The following is an 18,134-nucleotide window of genomic DNA, read 5'->3' on the forward strand; positions in this document are numbered from 1 at the left end:
CTGGCATGTCCCTCTGTTTTCTACTCTCCTGTAAAGTGGAAGAAAATTCCACCTTCTCCGCTCCCTATGAAATTAAATTTAAATCCCAGCCAGTGTTGAGCTTGGAACCATCCCCATTGTGACGCACAAACATTCCGTGGCAATGTAAACTAAGCAGGCTGAGGCCACCAGACAGGGCCCAAAGGAACTCTGGTGTTTAAAAAGTCCAAGAATGCTCCTCAGCCATTGTGCCTATCACACTGCTGTTTTGAAGAATTAAGCCTCCAGAGTTTGTAAGGACAAAGGTGGTCAGGACCAAAGCCAGAGAGCTCTGTTGTACTGTGTAGAGCATTCTTCAAGACTGGATGTAGTAACACTTCTGCATTCTGCTTTTGTTTTGCTCCAAAGCCACCCCCACCCCCGCCAGCATTGCAAGTAGGACACTACACATCGCTCCATTTGAACTCAAGCCTGGATTTTGCGCATGGCACATGATGAAAGGCTACCGAGAGCTGACAATAGCCAGAAAAATCAAACTGACAGGCTAGGGGTAGAGTAGACAAGGGGAGAAAAAAGCAACAGACAGCAAGGCTATTAGCTGGATTCTTGGGGAAGGAACCAGCTGTTATAGGGAATTTGCATCCCTTCTGGGTGTGTGGCAGGTGTTGCACAGCCCATCTCTGTTAAAGCCATGAAATCTGGTTCCATCAATCAGAGGGCAAGAGGCTCTCAAATGCTTCTCTACAGAGACAGTCAGGTTGGTGGGGAAGAAGCATTACAATGGCCTGCCATATTTGTTGACAGAGGAGCCTATTCCTGAAGAAAATAGCATAATTCTCAGAAAGCAATTGAACATTTATATCAAGAACAGCATCTGCAGTGAGACTAGCTGGGAAAAATTACAAAGGCTACCAATCTTTGTGCTTCGGGGCTCTAGCGGATCAAGAGTGAGGGGTCAAGTCGTTTTCCCAGTCACATAGCATAGTATAATCAAATACACTGATGTAATCGTGTTGCTATGGGATGAGGGGAGGGGCATTTATGTCTTTCTTCTGAACCCTCCAGTGCTATCCACTGTCAGAGACAGGCTCCCAGACCAGACAGACCATTGCTGGTAACTTGTGAGGAAGGAGTGAGATCTGCTGTTATTATCTAGAGTCTGCAACGCACAATATACCTGGTCCTAAAAGAAAGGCCCTATGCAGAAGGCTTCTACAGTCTCCAAAAAGATTTCTGGGCAAAGGAGATGATGGATGCAGCTCTCCTGCAATACTGAGAGGGCAAAAGGCTCAAGAGCATCTGGGGAACTGAGACATGCACTAGGAAAATACAACTTGAACACATTTATTTACATATTCTCCCCCCTTAAAGGCCATTCGGATGGCAGCACCAAAATACAGATATAAACAGGCGGGAACAGCTATCACTTACTCTGGAGGTGGTGACAAAACAGGCATCCTGTACAAACAGCATAAAGCTATTTGTTTAAACTATATACAGAATGGAATACAGCACAGGACTCAGCCCTCAGAATATGCTGCATGGTATGAGTGTTCAAACACACAGCAATTTAAGATCCTCAGACTCCTTCAGACCAGTGTCTGTTACCAAGCCACTGACCTCAGCATCCCTTCTGCCTTACACCGGGTGAGGTTGCCTCTGTTCCTGTCATCCTAAGAGTCACCTCTGTCCCATGCTGAGTGGGGCTGCCTCTAGCTTTCCTCTCCGTCTCACTTGAAGGAACTTAGCTCCCAGGACTCCCCTGCCCCACGCTGGGACTTATATACCTGAATGTTGAGCTCAGAATCAGAGCATTAAAGGACTGTTCCAACAGCTGAGTAACCACAATCCATGAGGATCCACACACACCCCACAGATTACTTGTCCACTAGTTGGTAGTGGGTTTCTCTGCACTGTCTGTGGCACACGAGCTGTGGGAGGCAGAGTCAGCACTTGATGACTGCACCTTACATTTCCCAAACTCTATCACCAGCGTTTTCCCCAGCAGGCTATAGCCGTTCACCAGCAGCATTGCTTGCCGTGCAACCTCGACACCTGGAACAGGAGAGTAAAGTGAGCTCAGGTTACAGGGCACATATAACTGCTCTGACAACCAGCTCTGCTCTCAAGGCCACTGGGTTGAAGCACAGACCTCAGGACCATGTGGTCTTCTCCTGGCTATTTCTAGCTCTTGTGCACTGTTATACAGCATAGTGCTGGGAGCTCATTGGTAGAGCAGTATGTGGGGAATGCCAGCACTGAGTGAACATATGACACTGAATCACCCTTATTCTATGGGAGGGCTGGAATTCATCACTGGGGCAGTGTGGGGATGCGGAGGTCAGATAAGCATGGCGGCCAAATTCCCCTCCTACCCCAGGGAGCGTGGCCCTTCCAGCACAGTGCACTGTGGAGCTGACACTGCACCATCACTCATCAGGAAAGGCCTGTGAGATGCAGCTGAGCGACTCACTGGGAAAGGTGATGAAGGCCTGGCCCCTCATGCGGCCACTCAGCAGGCGGAACTGGATTGGTGGGCCATCCTTCTCCTGGAACCGAGCAAACAGCGAGACCAGCTCCCTCACTGTCACCCGAGTGCTCAGGTTCTTCAAATACAGCACCTAATCAGCCCACAGAACAATAGGGGGGAGAGAGAAAGAGACACCACAGCCTTGTGTGAGAAGGGCCATCTCTATACAGCTAACTCCCCTCTCACTTCCACAGCCCCTCTGCCACACACCGGAAGGGGCTGGCCCTGCCTCTCTCGCCCCCCTACAGCCCCCCACCCCACACGGCGAGGGGCTAACCCGCCCCTCTCGCCCCCCTACAGCCCCTTCTGCTCCACATGGGGAGGGGCTGGCGCTGCCCCTCTCACCCCCCTATAGCCCTCCTCCCTACCCCATACTGGTGGTTGTATGTTTAGAAGACAGAGACAGGCATATATAGGAGGGCATCTTATGGCTTTTTTGAGGCTGTATCATGCTACATCTACATCGGTTCTTGTTGGCTCCAGTTATTTATATCATGAGCTCTTGCTGCCTGTTAAACAAGGTTTAAACATAGCATTGCGGGAAGGCATTCAGATTACTCATAACTAGTTATGGAGGCGGCACTATGTCTGTCTAGGTCTCTGAGAGCCAGAGATCTTCCTCCCACTATAGTCCATCTGGGGCTGGGTTTGAAGCATGGCTGGCAGTTAGGTATCCTAGGAGTATTTAAGCAGGGGAATCTCTTTTGTTGACTCCAAAGATCATCTTTATTCCCCCAGCAGAGGAAATTATTTCTCCTTTGGCTGGGAGGCAACTGCACACACTTGTTTGGTGATGCTCCATCATTAGCAAGCAGGAATCTTTACCCATTAGGATTCTGCCCACTAGCCCCTTCTGGCCTTGGAATCCAGAAATCTAATACAGGTGCCAGAACAGTGTCCCCAGAGCTCTGCATTAGGGCATACAATCATAGGACTGGAAGGAACCTCAAGAGGTCATCTAGTCCTGTCCCCTGTACTCTTGGCAGGAAGAAGTATTATCTAGACCATTCCTGACAGGGGTTTATCTAACCTGCTCTTCAAAATCTTCAATGATGGAGATTCCACAACCTCCCTAGGCAAATTATTCCAGTGCTTAACCACTCTGATAATTAGGAAGTTTTTCCTAATGTCCAACATAAACTGCCCTTGCTGCAATTTAAGCCCCTTGCTTCTTGTCCTATCCTCAGAGGTTAAGAAGAACAATTCTTCTCCCTCCTCCTTGTAACAGCCTTTTATGTACTTGAAAACGGTTATCATGTCTCCTCTCAGTCTTCTCTTTTCCAGATTAAACAACCCAATTTTTTCCAATCTTCCCTCATAGGTCATGTTTTCTAGACCTTTCATCATTTTTGTTGCTCTTCTCTGGACTTTCTCCAGTTTGTCCACATCTTTCCTGAAACGTGGCATCCAGAATTGGACACAATACTCCAGTTGAGGCCTAATCAGCATGGAGTAGAGCAGAAGAATTACTTCTCGTGTCTTGCTTACAACACTTCTGCTAATACATCCCAGAATGATGTTCGTTTTTTCTGCAACAGTGTTACACTGTTGACTCATATTTTGCTTGTGGTCCACTATGACCCCGAGATCCCTTTCCGCAGTACTCCTTCCTAGGCAGTCATTTTCCATTTTGTACAGGTGCAACTGATTGTTCCTTCCTAAGTGTAGTCTTTGCATTTGTCCTTATTGAATTTCATCCTATTTATTTCAGAGCATTTCTCCAGTTTGTCCAGATCATTCTGAATTTTAATCCTATCCTCCTGCACTTGCAACCCCTCCTAGCTTGGTATCGTCCGCAGACTTTATAAGTGTATTCTCTATGCCATTATCTACATCATTGATGAAGATACTTAACAGAACTGATCCCTGCGCGACCGCACTCGATATGCCCTTCCATCATAGATTCATAGATTATAGGACTGGAAGGGACCTCGAGAGGTCATCGAGTCCAGTCCCCTGCCCACATGGCAGGACCAAATACTGTCTAGACCATCCCTGATAGACATTTATCTAACCTACTCTTAAATATCTCCAGAGACGGAGATTCCACAACGTCCCTAGGCAATTTGTTCCAGTGTTTAACCACCCTGACAGTTAGGAACTTTTTCCTAATGTCCAACCTAGACCTCCCTTGCTGCAGTTTAAACCCATTGTTTCTGGTTCTATCCTTAGAGGCTAAGGTGAACAAGTTCTCTCCCTCCTCCTTATGACACCCTTTTAGATACCTGTAAACTGCTATCATGTCCCCTCTCAGTCTTCTCTTTTCCAAACTAAACAAACCCAATTCTTTCAGCCTTCCTTCATAGGTCATGTTCTCAAGACCTTTAATCATTCTTGTTGCTCTTCTTTGGACCCTTTCCAATTTCTCCACATCTTTTTTAAAATGCGGCGCCCAGAACTGGACACAATACTCCAGCTGAGGCCTAACCAGAGCAGAGTAGAGCGGAAGAATGACTTCTCGTGTCTTGCTCACAACACACCTGTTAATACATCCCAGAATCATGTTTGCTTTTTTTGCAACAGCATCACACTGTTGACTCATATTTAGCTTGTGGTCCACTATAACCCCTAGATCCCTTTCTGCCGTACTCCTTCCTAGACAGTCTTTTCCCATTCTGTATGTGTGAAATTGATTTTTCCTTCCTAAGTGGAGCACTTTGCATTTGTCTTTGTTAAACTTCATCCTGTTTAACTCAGACCATTTCTCCAATTTGTCCAGATCATTTTGAATTATGACCCTGTCCTCCAAAGTAGTTGCAATCCCTCCCAGTTTGGTATCATCCGCAAACTTAATAAGCGTACTTTCTATGCCAATATCTAAGTCGTTGATGAAGATATTGAACAGAGCTGGTCCCAAAACAGACCCCTGCGGTACCCCACTCGTTACGCCTTTCCAGCAGGATTGGGAACCATTAATAACAACTCTCTGAGTACGGTTATCCAGCCAGTTATGCACCCACCTTATAGTAGCCCCATCTAAATTGTATTTGCCTAGTTTATCGATAAGAATATCATGCGAGACCGTATCAAATGCCTTACTAAAGTCTAGGTATACCACATCCACAGCTTCACCCTTATCCACAAGGCTCGTTATCCTATCAAAGAAAGCTATCAGATTGGTTTGACATGATTTGTTCTTCACAAATCCATGCTGGCTGTTCCCTATCACCTTACCACCTTCCAAGTGTTTGCAGATGATTTCCTTAATTACTTGCTCCATTATCTTCCCTGGCACAGAAGTTAAACTAACTGGTCTGTAGTTTCCTGGGTTGTTTTTATTTCCCTTTTTATAGATGGGCACTATATTTGCCCTTTTCCAGTCTTCTGGAATCTCTCCCGTCTCCCATGACTTTCCAAAGATAATAGCTAGAGGCTCAGATACCTCCTCTATTAGCTCCTTGAGTATTCTAGGATGCATTTCATCAGGCCCGGGTGACTTGCAGGCATCTAACTTTTCTAAGTGATTTTTAACTTGTTCTTTTTTTATTTTATCCGCTAAACCTACCCCCTTCCCATTAGTATTCACTATGTTAGGCATTCCTTCAGACTTCTCGGTGAAGACCGAAACAAAGAAGTCATTAAGCATCTCTGCCATTTCCAAGTTTCCTGTTACTGTTTCTCCCTCTTCACTAAGCAGTGGGCCTACCCTGTCTTTGGTCTTCCTCTTGCTTCTAATGTATTGATAAAAAGTCTTCTTGTTTCCTTTTATTCCCGTAGCTAGTTTGAGCTCATTTTGTGCCTTTGCCTTTCTAATCTTGCCCCTGCATTCCTGTGTTGTTTGCCTATATTTATCCTTTGTAATCTGTCCTAGTTTCCATTTTTTATATGACTCCTTTTTATTTTTTAGATCGTGCAAGATCTCGTGGTTAAGCCAAGGTGGTCTTTTGCCACATTTTCTATCTTTCCTAACCAGCGGAATAGCTTGCTTTTGGGCCCTTAATAGTGTCCCTTTGAAAAACTGCCAACTCTCCTCAGTTGTTTTTCCCCTCAGTCTTGATTCCCATGGGACCTTACCTATCAGCTCTCGGAGCTTCCCAAAATCTGCCTTCCTGAAATCCATTGTCTCTATTTTGCTGTTCTCCCTTCTACCCTTCCTTAGAATTGCAAACTCTATGATTTCATGATCACTTTCACCCAGGCTGCCTTCTACTTTCACATTCTCAACGAGTTCCTCCCTATTTGTTAAAATCAAGTCTAGAACAGCTTCCCCCCTAGTAGCTTTTTCAACCTTCTGAAATAAAAAGTTGTCTCCAATGCAGTCCAAGAATTTGTTGGATAGTCTGTGCCCCGCTGTGTTATTTTCCCAACATATATCCGGATAGTTGAAGTCCCCCATCACCACCAAATCTTGGGCTTTGGATGATTTTGTTAGTTGCTTGAAAAAAGCCTCATCCACCTCTTCCACCTGGTTAGGTGGCCTGTAGTAGACTCCTAGCATGACATCTCCCTTGTTTTTTGCCCCTTTTAGCCTAACCCAGAGACTCTCAACACTTCCGTCTCCTATGTCCATCTCTACCTCGGTCCACTGTGACTGTGAACCACTGATAATTACTCTCTGGGAACGGTTTTCCATTCAGTTTTGCACCCAGCTTATATGGTACAATAATAACTGGGAAGGGGGAACATACCCAGTTTATTACCTTCAGCTTGACGTTTATCATACCTTGCTTGGCTCTCCCGGCTCGTAGGAGGAAAATCGGGAGATGCTCCTGATCTCCTCCTCCGAGAGACGATTCTTGCGGATCTCCTCTTCTGGGATGAACTCCACAGGCTCCTTTACAGTTGCAGGCCCCAGGGTGGATCTCTGGGCCACAGACCCCGCTGCCTTAATAATGGGGAGGCTGGGACCTCCACACTGTTCTGTCTGCTCTCCCTGGTCCGGAAGCTGTGTGGTACCCTTAACCAAAGGTCCACTTGGGGAGGGGAAGCAAGGCAAGCATGGATCACTTTTTGTAGACTGGGATTCCCCGGGCAATGGCTTTTTTAGCATCTCTTGACAGACAGTCTCCAAGTGACCCATGGGGTCCTTTTCATTCACCATCCTCTTCTGAGCTTCATCTAATCCACAGTAAAGAAATATGGTGACATGACAAAACCCACCACCACCACAAGTAAATAAATAGATCACTGAATAGAGTTAGAGCCTGGGCCCCAAAGACCGGAAGTTCTGCTCTGGGGCAGCTCAGTCCAGCCTCCAGCAGGAGACTGGGGGTTGCTGAAAGGCAAAATGTAGGCTGCCAGCAGTAACTGATGGTATTCTAGATTAGAACAGGTTTCTATGAAGAACAGCAACTCTACCAGAATGTTATCTATGACTCTCATTCCCAACTCAATTATCCTGTGGACTTTATAATCTGCCACTTGATTTCAATACGTTCCAGAGATCAGCACACTGACTGGTTCCCCTGCGCTCCAGCTAGCAGAGACCTTTCTCCACCTGGTCCGTGCTTATAGCTAGTGAAGCTTATTTCCTACCATGCAGCTTTTTAAAATGTGATTTTGAACAAACACATTTTGTTGAGCTTTCAGGGACACTATCAGGTTAAAAATCAGGGATTTAAAGGAGCTTCCTTGCCTTGGTTACAAATAACATCTGCCTTGGTTTATTTAATGGAAGCAATGGCAAAAATGAAGCTTTCCCCCCATCCATGTAGCATTAAACAGGGTGCTTTTTTACTGTGTTAGTGTCACAGCGGAGTGCAGTGTAACACCAGAGGGGTTAGTCCACGGACAGCTGCACTTCCTGGACGCTGCAGCTGTAGGTGGGAATGGGGTATCAATGTCATTAGATTGTCAGCTCTTTGGGGCAAGGACCATCTTTCCGTACTGTGTTTGTACAGCGCCTAGCACAAGGCATTGACCAGGACCCCTAACCACGCCAATAATACAAACAAACAACAACAAGGCATTTTTTAAAATAAGTCGTGAAAAGCACCTTCTTTAAACAGTTTTTCTAACAAACAAAACCTAATTGTTAGGCTTGCAATACCCCTTTAACTGTGACCCTCGCTATGATCTGGTGTATGATGCGTTTCCGCAGTCGCCTAGGGCAGTGCTAGATACGGGTCAGATTGTGAGACAGAATACAACAAAGGGGCAGGCAAAAAGTGATGCTCAGGTGAGAAGCAGTGTGGTGAAGTGGAGAGGGTCCTGGGCTGGGAATCAGGACACCTGGGTTCTAGTTCTGACTCTGCCACTGACCCTGCTGGGTGACCTTGGCCAAGTCACTTCCCTCCTCAGTTTCCGTCCCATCCTGTGTCTGTCTTGTATATTTAGCCTGATAGAAATTCAGGATAGGTACACTCTTTGTGTATTCACTCTGCCTAGTACAATAGGCACTGATTTTGGGTGGCCCACTAGGCACTACAGCAGTATAAATAATTAATAACAGAACCAGGTTACATGCTGCTATTATATATACAGGCTGAATTCTGTCTCCAGCTACACCCATGCCATCCCAGTGAACCAACTGTGTTGCACAGCTGTCAGTGCTGAATTCAGCCTGCCAGTGGGGGCACGTTCATTCCAACAGCGGCTCTGTGCAGTCTCATATGCTAGAAAGTCCTTTCTTTAAATGGTCTGTTCATGCAAGATGCTCTGGGCAAAAGGAAAATAGCTCCTCCCCTCGCATCACAGGGTCCAGAAGTAGAACCATTTCTTCAGGGAGAAAGGGCAAGAAGGACACAGCCCAGATCTACGTTCACAGAACACTTGCTCCTGCACTCCCAGGTGCTCAGTGAGTTACTCCCACCCTAATGGCGTTGGGGAGCCCGCGTACCTTGGTGGTAGAGTGCTCGCAGGAAGGAGTGACGGTCCATCCCCTGGAAGAGCGCATTCTCAATCTCCATCTCCCGCCGGCTCAGCTGTTTGCTGCCAGCAAACCTCTGCGGCAGGGACAAAATGCGCTGGCGCTCTGTGATCTTCTCCTGGATCGCTTGCAGCCGTTCCTGCATGGCTTCAGGGGCTGCCCCCAGCCCAGAGCCCTGAAACGCAGTAGCAGCACTGCTTAGGAGAAAACCCACCCAATTCAGACTAGAGGGACGCTTATTAGCAACAAGAGGCAGAGACAGCATTATACTCAAAGCTAGGAACCCACGACCCAGAGGGGGTTAAAAGGACATGCAGCTCATTCTCATCTGACCTTACTGATAGTTCTGATTTCATTTACTTTGCTCCTTATTTACTTGTATCCATATATCCACCTGTTTCTGGCTCTCTTTAACTGAGCAATAGGTAACATCTGCTCCTGTTCGCCGGTCTATTTGTAGAGCCCTGCACAGATATAAAATTTATATCCACGGATATAAATCAGTATCTGCAGAACTCTACCGGGAACCGAAGTGGCGAAAGCAGCAGCCTGGCGGGCCACCGCTCCCAGGAGCCAGTGCCCTGCGCCAGCAGCTCCTCCAGCTGGGCTGTACCTCTCCTAGCACTGCCCACTGCACTAGTGCAACCAGGGACAGCTGCCGGTGAGCGTGGTGCCCGCCCCAATAGGCGGGGTTGGGGGTGGTACAACCACGCAGGAGGAGCTGCCAGCCCAGGGCACTGTCTTCTGGGAGCGGCAGCCTGCCAGGCTGCTGCTTTTGCCACTGCACTTCCCGATAGAGCCCTGCAGTTCTGTGGATACCGATTTATATCCGCAGATATAAATCTTGTATCCGCACAGGGTTCTACCTATTTGTGAATGCAGCTCTATGGAACATAGACTTACTGTTAGCCATTCCTTAGTAGAATGCTTAAGGTGCCTTAAAAGCTGCAATTTATTATTGGCTATTATTAATACCCTCTGCAGAGCTTTGGACTCCAGATTCCATTATGTTCTAGAGGGCCCTCTATGCTGGATTCCAGGTTCCTGCAGTTGCTAGTAAAGCTCCTTCCCCACCTTATCTGCTGAAGCATGTTTCTTCCAGAGCAGGATCTCTGAGTCTGAGAGCCCCAGTTCTCGAAGAGAGGCTGTTTCTTGCTCATTCTCCTGCAGTGCCTGGAACTGCGATAAGGTCAGAGTCCCTGCCGCCTCCTCTCCAAAGGGCTTATAAAGAGTGGCTGGGGCGAAGCATTGCCGCTTGGACACGCACCTGCAACACAAATCAACAGCAAAGTGAGAAGTCCTTAGGGCTCAGAAGTTAAGTGTGAGGGGTAGGATCCTGGCCTTTAGATAAACCTGGACACACTCTCACCACCGGCAGCCTAGCATGGGCACCAGAGATGCTGTGCTTCTGAAGGTCTGTCCTCTCTAACCTGGGCACATTCCACATTCTTTTACCTGATACTATAAGATTATAAGGCAGGGGCGCATCAAGCAGTGTATATTTCTATTATGTGCAGTGTCACCTAGTGGCTGAAAAATCTAACTACACCATGTGTTTGCATGATGAGAATGCTGGGAGAAAGAACCATGCTCCAGTGCTCACCGCTTGAGTGAGAGACAGCACAGGAAGCTCTGCTTGTGCAACCTGCCTCCGTGTGTTTGTCAATGACTCACCTACACCAATATCTTCTCATCATCTGCATGCTACAGTATTAATGCTGTTGTACTGCTGGTGGTGCTGCCCTCAATAATCTGAATATGCTCTGTCGGCCAGCACCCAAGTGCCAGCAAGGGCAGCCTTTAGCCTTGTGCTTTGCTGGGAAATGCTGGCTAGTTCAATACTTACTGTTCAATGGAGACAGCAGTATCAAGCTGATGATGAAGGAGGCTCTTCAGCTGCCTCTCTCCTTCTGTCTCCAAATCCTCCAGAAGGAGATCATCGCTAGACAGGCTGCTGTTGACCCTGGGCGTGGAAACACAACAGAGGGAGTCAGTAAGTTACAGAGAGTGCTTTACTCCCCCCCACACACCCAAATCTACCATATTGATAATTCTACAGATGTTCGGTCTTTCAGCCCTTTATTAGACCACTAGGAAGACAATGTGACAGTCCAGATGGGCTATAAAGCACAAGCTGGAACTAAAAATAACCTTCATGGCAGAACTCTCACTGATGTCAATTAGAAAGGCACACAGATGATTTTTGGAAAATTAAAAATATCCTAGGAGCCCCTTCCCGGCCCCGGCCCAACTCCACCCCTTCCCCTGAGCGCCCCGCATTCCCCCTCTTCTCTACCAGCCACAAGAAACAGCTGCCCGAGCGCTACCGGCTTCACGGTTGCCGGGCAGCCCCCAGACCTCCAGACCCTGTGCCCCTGGCCGGGCGCTTCCCCTGCGCAGCCGGAGCCCGGGAGGGGAAGCGCCCGGCCGGGGGCACAGGGTCTGGAGGCTGCCCGGCAAACCGTGAAGCCGGTAGCGCTCAGGCAGCTCCGCTCTTCAGCTGCGCAGAGCTGAGGTGTGTGGGGGGGAGCAGCAGCAGCCACCGCTGCAGGGGAATCCGCCTGCAGCTCGCAGCCTGCTGGAGCCGCTCTAAGGTAAGCAGGGGACTAGTATTTTCCTGGACATGTTCGGCTTTTTGGCAATTCCCCCTGGACGGGGATTTGAGTACCAAAAAGCCGGACATGTCTGGGAAAATCCGGACGTATAGTAACCCTAATATCTACCCTTAGTTGTCTCTTTTCTAAGCTGAACAGGCCCAGCATTTTTAATTTCTCCTCATACAGAAGCTGTTCCATACCCCTAGTCATTTTTGTTGCCCTTCTCTCAGTACTTTTCCCAATTCTAATATATCTTTTTTGAGATGAGGTGACCAGAACTACATGCAGTATTCAAGGCGTGGGCATACCATGGTTTTATATAGTTGCATTATGATATTTTGTTTTACTATCTATTATTGGTATGATGTGCCAACTTAGTATGACCCCTCTCTGTGTTAAATAGGAACTTTCTTTTTTAAAATCTCTACTTGGTTTTGCCCTTGCCAAAAACTCCCCCCATCTCACCATAATCTCCCATGTTTAACTGGAGTAGAAATTAACACAGAAGTGTTTAGGGTATTGCATCAGTGATACTGAACTTTGGTAGCAAATGGATACTGTTCAAATATCTCACTGCAGAGCAGACAGGCTGGCCTCACTCACTCCAGGGGGTGACAGGCTCATGAAAGATTGCAAGGTGGCCAACCCAAAAGCCTCAAAAATCATGACTTGGGCCACCCACTGAAATAATTAGATTTATTTTAAAATAATAAATACTGGGCTTTTTATTTGTGTTGAGGTTTAAGATCCTTTAAGGCAAACTCGCTTGGTGTTTTCAAGCTTTTCTCTGCCATCACGAGAGCCAGTACCTTTTTTTAAAAATGGAAGCTGAGATATTGTTGCCCTCTCTTGATTCCAGGAACTGGGGCTTTAAGAAAAACACTAAGTATTGTAGGACTCACAATAAAATCACAAGAGCTGGCAATGCAGGAATTCACGTACAGGCTGTCTGCATTAGAGGAATCTCACAGGAACTTGCATACAAGGAAATCATCTCCCCAGAGCACCTTCAACCCCCACTCTTCCTCCCCCAGAGCACTTCAACTCCCCATCCTTCCTTCCTGCCCCCAAACTCCCCCTCTTCCTCCAGAGCACCCCAACCCTCATCTTCCCCCCCACCTGAGCATCCCCAACCCCCAGTCATCTTTCCCCATCCTCTTCCTTCCTCCCTAGAGCACTCCAACTCTGCAGCCCCCAGCACCCCCTATCCTTCTGCCCTGCTCCCTCCCATCTCCCCTCCCTTCTGCCCCCAGAACACCCCCATACTTCCACCTTCAGAGCACCCTCAACCCCCCAGTTCTCATCTTCTCCCCACCTGAGCATCCCCAACACTCAGTCATCATCCTTTCCCCGTCCCCTCCCTTCCAGAGCACCCACAACTCTGCAGGCCCCAGCACACCCCAGCCTTCCTCCCCAACCCTCCTCCTTCCCCCACTTCCCCTTCCTTCCTCCCTCCCCTAGAACACCCCCAACCCCTACCCCAGAGCACCCCACTCCCATTTCCTTCCACAGCGCCACCCCTATTCTGCCTCCCCACCCCGCCCTCCAACTGCCCGAACCCATCAGCAGCCCAGTCCCTGGCTGCCCCCGAGGGAGTCACGAGCGCCCAGCTGCGAGATCCGAGATCCCCCGCCCCCCGCCCGTATCACCAGGACCCCTCCCCTCTCACCTCCGCATGGCTCCGGCCCCCAGCACCTCTCACTCCCCCTGCCCGTCAGCTCAAGGCCTAGACTGCAACTCCCAGGAGCACCGTGCGGCGGGGGCCCGAGTAGAGAGGCGGGGCGGCTCCAGGGGCTGCTGGTTGTTGTAGTGCAGCCAGGCTCAGCTAAGCCACCATTGCTAGCCGGCAGGGGAGTCCCATAAGGGCCAGCCAGAGCGCGGCTGCCGTATGGGGACTCTATTAACCACGCCCCCTTCCCAGGCGCCCGAACCCCACCAGGTTTCGTCACAGCGAGCTAAGTCAGACAGACTGGGGCACATGAGCTACAACCTCTTGCCCCAGCTAGGGCTACCAACTTTCTAATTCCAGAAAACCCCAAAGCCCTTACCCGGCCAACTATTTTGCCCCTTCCTGAGCCCCTCCCTCCCTCCATCCCCTGTCCCTCCCTCTCTTGCTCTCCCCCACCCTCACTCACGTGCTCAGTTTCACTGCAAGTCCCAAACAGGCTTAGGTTTTTTTTGGCACCTGGATCATGCTAAATTCACGTTTTATTTATTACAAGATGGTAGAGCTGGCAGCAAAATAGTCAATAAGGGTAATTTAAAAAAAAAGGAAATTTCACTAAGATTTTCATGATTTTTTTACCCTTCCCTCTTCCCATTTTTCATAACCAGCTCTATGGTTTTGGTTCACTAAAGTTACTGTAACTGTATGTGTGGAATTAGGACCACACATTATCACAGCTGCAATGGGTCCATTAAAGGCTCACTCCCACAGCCTAAATACAAATCCATAGAGCACAACCACAGAAATGCACACCTGTCCAGATATCTATAAAAATAAAGCAGTTTCTACAGATTCTCATACTTACATGTAGCTACACATGTATTCAGGTGTACATCTCCAGCATGCACTAACACATCTACTTCCACATTATTTATTATTACAATTGTTTAGTGCCTAGAAACCCCAAATAAGATCAGGGCTCCAGGGTGGTAGGTGCTAGACATACACATAAAAAGAGACAGTCTGCAAGTGTTTATAATGTAGCTAGACAAGGGTGGGGAGAAATGTATGATACATTGGCTCTTCTGCAATTACTAGTCAACATTCACTGTTTAAGAAATAATATTTTTCTTTTACAGTTCCCTTCTCTTTTAAAAACTTGTTATGAAATGAATACACATTTTATGCCATCTATTTTCTTGTGCCAAGCCAGCAAAAGGAATAAAAGTCAAAGAGAGTTAGGCTACAACTTTTATTCACACAGGTATATACACATGCAGCAATACATGCACCTCTCTACACAAAGACACACTTGCCATGCATGTATGCACACACACACACTTGCCTACACAGACACTTTCCCATACACTTTTCCAGAGGCTGCCTAAATCACCCAGGCAGGAAGGGAGGAGAAAAGATGGGGGGGGGGGGGTAGAGGAGAGAGGATGGGAAGGGAAAGAGGCCAAGGATAAGAGCAGGGTGGGGGTGAGAGGGGGCAGTGAAGGAGAGAGGAGGGGATGTGGGGTGGATGCAGGGCCGGCACTTTGATTTAGGTGACTAGGGCGCCAGGATTTGGGGGGGGGGGGGAGGCATTTTGCCGCCCTCGGCAGCAATTCGGCGGCAGGGGGGTCCTTCCACGCTCCAGGTCTTCGATGGCAATTCTGCGGCGGGTCCTTCACTCACTCCAGGACCCACCATCGAAGTGCCCTGAAGACCGGGAGCGCAGAAGGACCCCCCCGCCTAGGGCACCAAAAACCCTGATGCCGCTCCTGAGTGGATGGAGGGGGAGGTAGAAGGCTACAGGTGCATGAGGATGTGGGGTGTATAGGGCCATAATGGGAGTGCAGCAGGGTATTATGGTGAAAGGGGTGAGGGACATGGGGGTGGCAGCTCTGGGAGATGGAGAGGATGGGTGGGAGAGCACTGTAAGGGGTACAGGGCTGGGATGGGTAGGTGTGGGGGGCAGGATGGAATGGGACAGGGGAGAGATGCACTGACGGGGGATGGGGATACAGCCCCACTCCCAGCACTGGGAGACGAGGATACACATACCTCCAACTCCTGGGTCCTGGTGATGGGGTGACAGACTGCGGTTCACAGCAGGGCACATGCCGCAGCTTGAGTGAGCCACACGAGAAGAGGGCCAGGCAGCAGTGGGAGAAGCGCACGCCACACAATACCTCAACAGGCACCTGCTGAGCGCTTGGCAGTGGCGCTAGTTCCTCCTGCGCCCTGACCCAGCCAATGGGAGCTGTGCCTGTGAGCAGGGACACACACACACACACCCTCCCTCCCCCCCTCAAGGCTAGGAGCTGGACATGGCGGCTGCTTTTGGACCCGGGAGCCACACGGGCTGCGGCGCTAGGAGGGAGTTTGCCAGCCCTACTGCAGCAGCGCAAACCGGACATTCAGAGGTGCTGACCGGAGCCATCAGGATTTCTTTTCGACCGAGTGTTCCAGTCCAAAACCGGACACCTGATCACCCTAGCCCCAGCGTAGCTATGGCCCTGCTATGCAGACTGGCCTGCTAGTAATCATCACATTATGGTGGGTCCTAGGCACCAACCACAATCAGGGCCCCCTTGGGCCAAGTGCTGTACAAACACAGACAAGTCCCTGCCCCCTTATTACACTAAATCTTCATCCAAATAGGGCAGTAAGCCCCTCGGGGCCAGGGCTGTTCAGTTCCTATACAAATATGTAATAAGGAAGGCCTGATTCTGACCTCACCTTAGTGAGTGGCAAGAGTAACTCTGTTAAAGTCAGTAAATGTCAGGAGACTTAGGCCCTTACTATATTGCAGGTGGCAACTGGAGCGATGGGGCAAACCAAGTGAGGAAGAATAGCAGCATGCATTAGCGTTGTTATATTAGCATTGGTCTGGAGATATCCATGTATACTTAGTGAACTGGAGTTAAAGAGAGTTGGGTAGAGAAGCTGCTCCTTCTCCATCAGCAAATTACTGTACAAATTAAGATCAATCCAGTTTCACAACATTCCTACAAATAACAAAATCAGTTTAAAACCATATAAAAGATAGAGGTCTACTGCCACTTACCCTCACAATCCATATATGGTATAGAAGAGCTCATTGAACACTACAAGTGCTAGAAGATAAAGCCCAGATCCTAACTTCCACTGAAGTCAAATATCTTTGTGAATCTGGGGTTAAGTGTTTCTGAAGTGCCAATTTTCCTCTGGAGAGAGGTGGGTGAGCTTTTGAGCTACACCAAGACCTGAAGAGCTCTGTATAGCTTGAAAGCTTGTCTCTTTCACCAACATCAGCTGGTCCAATAAAAGATATTACCTCACCCACTTTGTTTCTCTAGCATCAGGGAGCAACACACCTACATTTCCCCCATAACCTGATACACCATCTTTGAAATCAGAAAAGAGATTGGCCGAAGTTATGACATCTCAGAAAAGATTTGTGGAGTACAAGCAGGAAGGGAGCACCCAACTTATTGCAGACAGCAGCATGCAGACCAAGTTTTCAGATGTGAAACAGGCCCAATTTAGGATGGACTGATTTCAGTCTTGCATTTGTACTTTAGCTAGTTTGCTAAAGAGCTGTGAACTAAAGAAAGGTTTATTCTTATTAGTTGGCTAACCATTAAAACATGATTTGCAATAAAATACAGCCTATACACTAAATTTGATACTTTTTGCTCAGCAGGATATGGTCCATTTATACACATTTAAGTAATTTTATATCTTAAATTAAGATTAATATTTACAGTTAGAAAATGACGACTAGTGTATTTCTTTAGTAGATTAATTTTTCACTTGTGATTTTTGTCAAGCTCTATTTGGATGGAATGTGGAATTCAATTATAAATGCCCCCCCCCAGCATTTTAAATATTTATTTAACCAAATAAAAAAGGACAAGCAAGCTTAAATGTGCTGGATGAATTTAAAACTTATTTATTAAAAACAAAGGAAGTATTATCTGTACTTAATGAATGGAACTAGTTCTTTCTAGTCACCATCCACTCATACTTGTCATAGATTGGAAGAGAAAACAAGCTTCCCTGTTTTGTTTTTCAACTCCCACTCATCTTAACATTTAATGAACTAGTCATTGAACTGAACTAGTTGAATAAACTGAAATGAAGAAAATATTCTTTGCATCTGCAGAAGAGGCTATTGTTTTCAAAAGCTGGTTTAGCACTTCAACAAACTGGTTCCTGGTGCTTTGCCAGTGACTTCCACCAGTTCAATGATTTGACTTCCTTTAAAACTTCAGCAGCGAACGTACTGCTTGAATTATTTAAAATTATTTTAATAGCACATACTAAGTTTAGATCTTAATATAGTTCATCATAAGTCCAATTTTAAAGCAAAATTGAGCTGGAGAGGTTAGTCATGTGACTACACTGTAGTTTAAAACACTCAAAAGATAACAAACAAGAACTGAGTAAAATACCTGAAACATATGTACAAAAACCACAAAACAAGGACACAGATGCTGCAGAACTAAGAAGCTCCAAGCAATCTCTATGGTATGAGTCAATGTGAATTCCAGTAAGGTGGATATTGCAGACAATAGGAGG

General features: G+C 47.6%; 1 protein-coding gene across 9 annotated transcripts in view; it reads right to left on the reverse strand.

Moving 5' to 3' along the window:
• The window catches only part of RBM41 (RNA binding motif protein 41), a 45,364-nt gene extending 31,337 nt beyond the window's left edge, over nucleotides 1-14,027 (reverse strand). For 7 of the 9 annotated variants that reach the window (XR_010590224.1, XR_010590221.1, XR_010590222.1 and 4 more), the window contains exons 1-6: nucleotides 13,584-14,027; nucleotides 11,164-11,280; nucleotides 10,392-10,584; nucleotides 9,288-9,492; nucleotides 7,173-7,567; nucleotides 2,453-2,600 (exon numbers count right to left, since the gene is read on the reverse strand). Coding sequence is in view for 5 of the 9 variants with exons in the window: in XM_042861536.2 (XP_042717470.1) it covers nucleotides 2,453-2,600; nucleotides 7,173-7,567; nucleotides 9,288-9,492; nucleotides 10,392-10,584; nucleotides 11,164-11,280; nucleotides 13,584-13,591 (1,066 nt within the window). In the remaining 4 variants the exon portion in view is untranslated. Of the gene's footprint in view, nucleotides 1-1,307; nucleotides 2,035-2,452; nucleotides 2,601-7,172; nucleotides 7,568-9,287; nucleotides 9,493-10,391; nucleotides 10,585-11,163; nucleotides 11,281-12,723; nucleotides 12,777-13,583 lie in introns of those variants that run through there. The other 2 variants (XM_005285689.4, XM_065556432.1) reach the window with 2 other exon arrangements.
• Nucleotides 14,028-18,134: the final 4,107 nt, after the last annotated feature.

Source organism: Chrysemys picta, chromosome 9 (assembly GCF_011386835.1).
Source record: "Chrysemys picta bellii isolate R12L10 chromosome 9, ASM1138683v2, whole genome shotgun sequence".
In the NCBI taxonomy this organism is placed as follows: domain Eukaryota; kingdom Metazoa; phylum Chordata; order Testudines; family Emydidae; genus Chrysemys; species Chrysemys picta.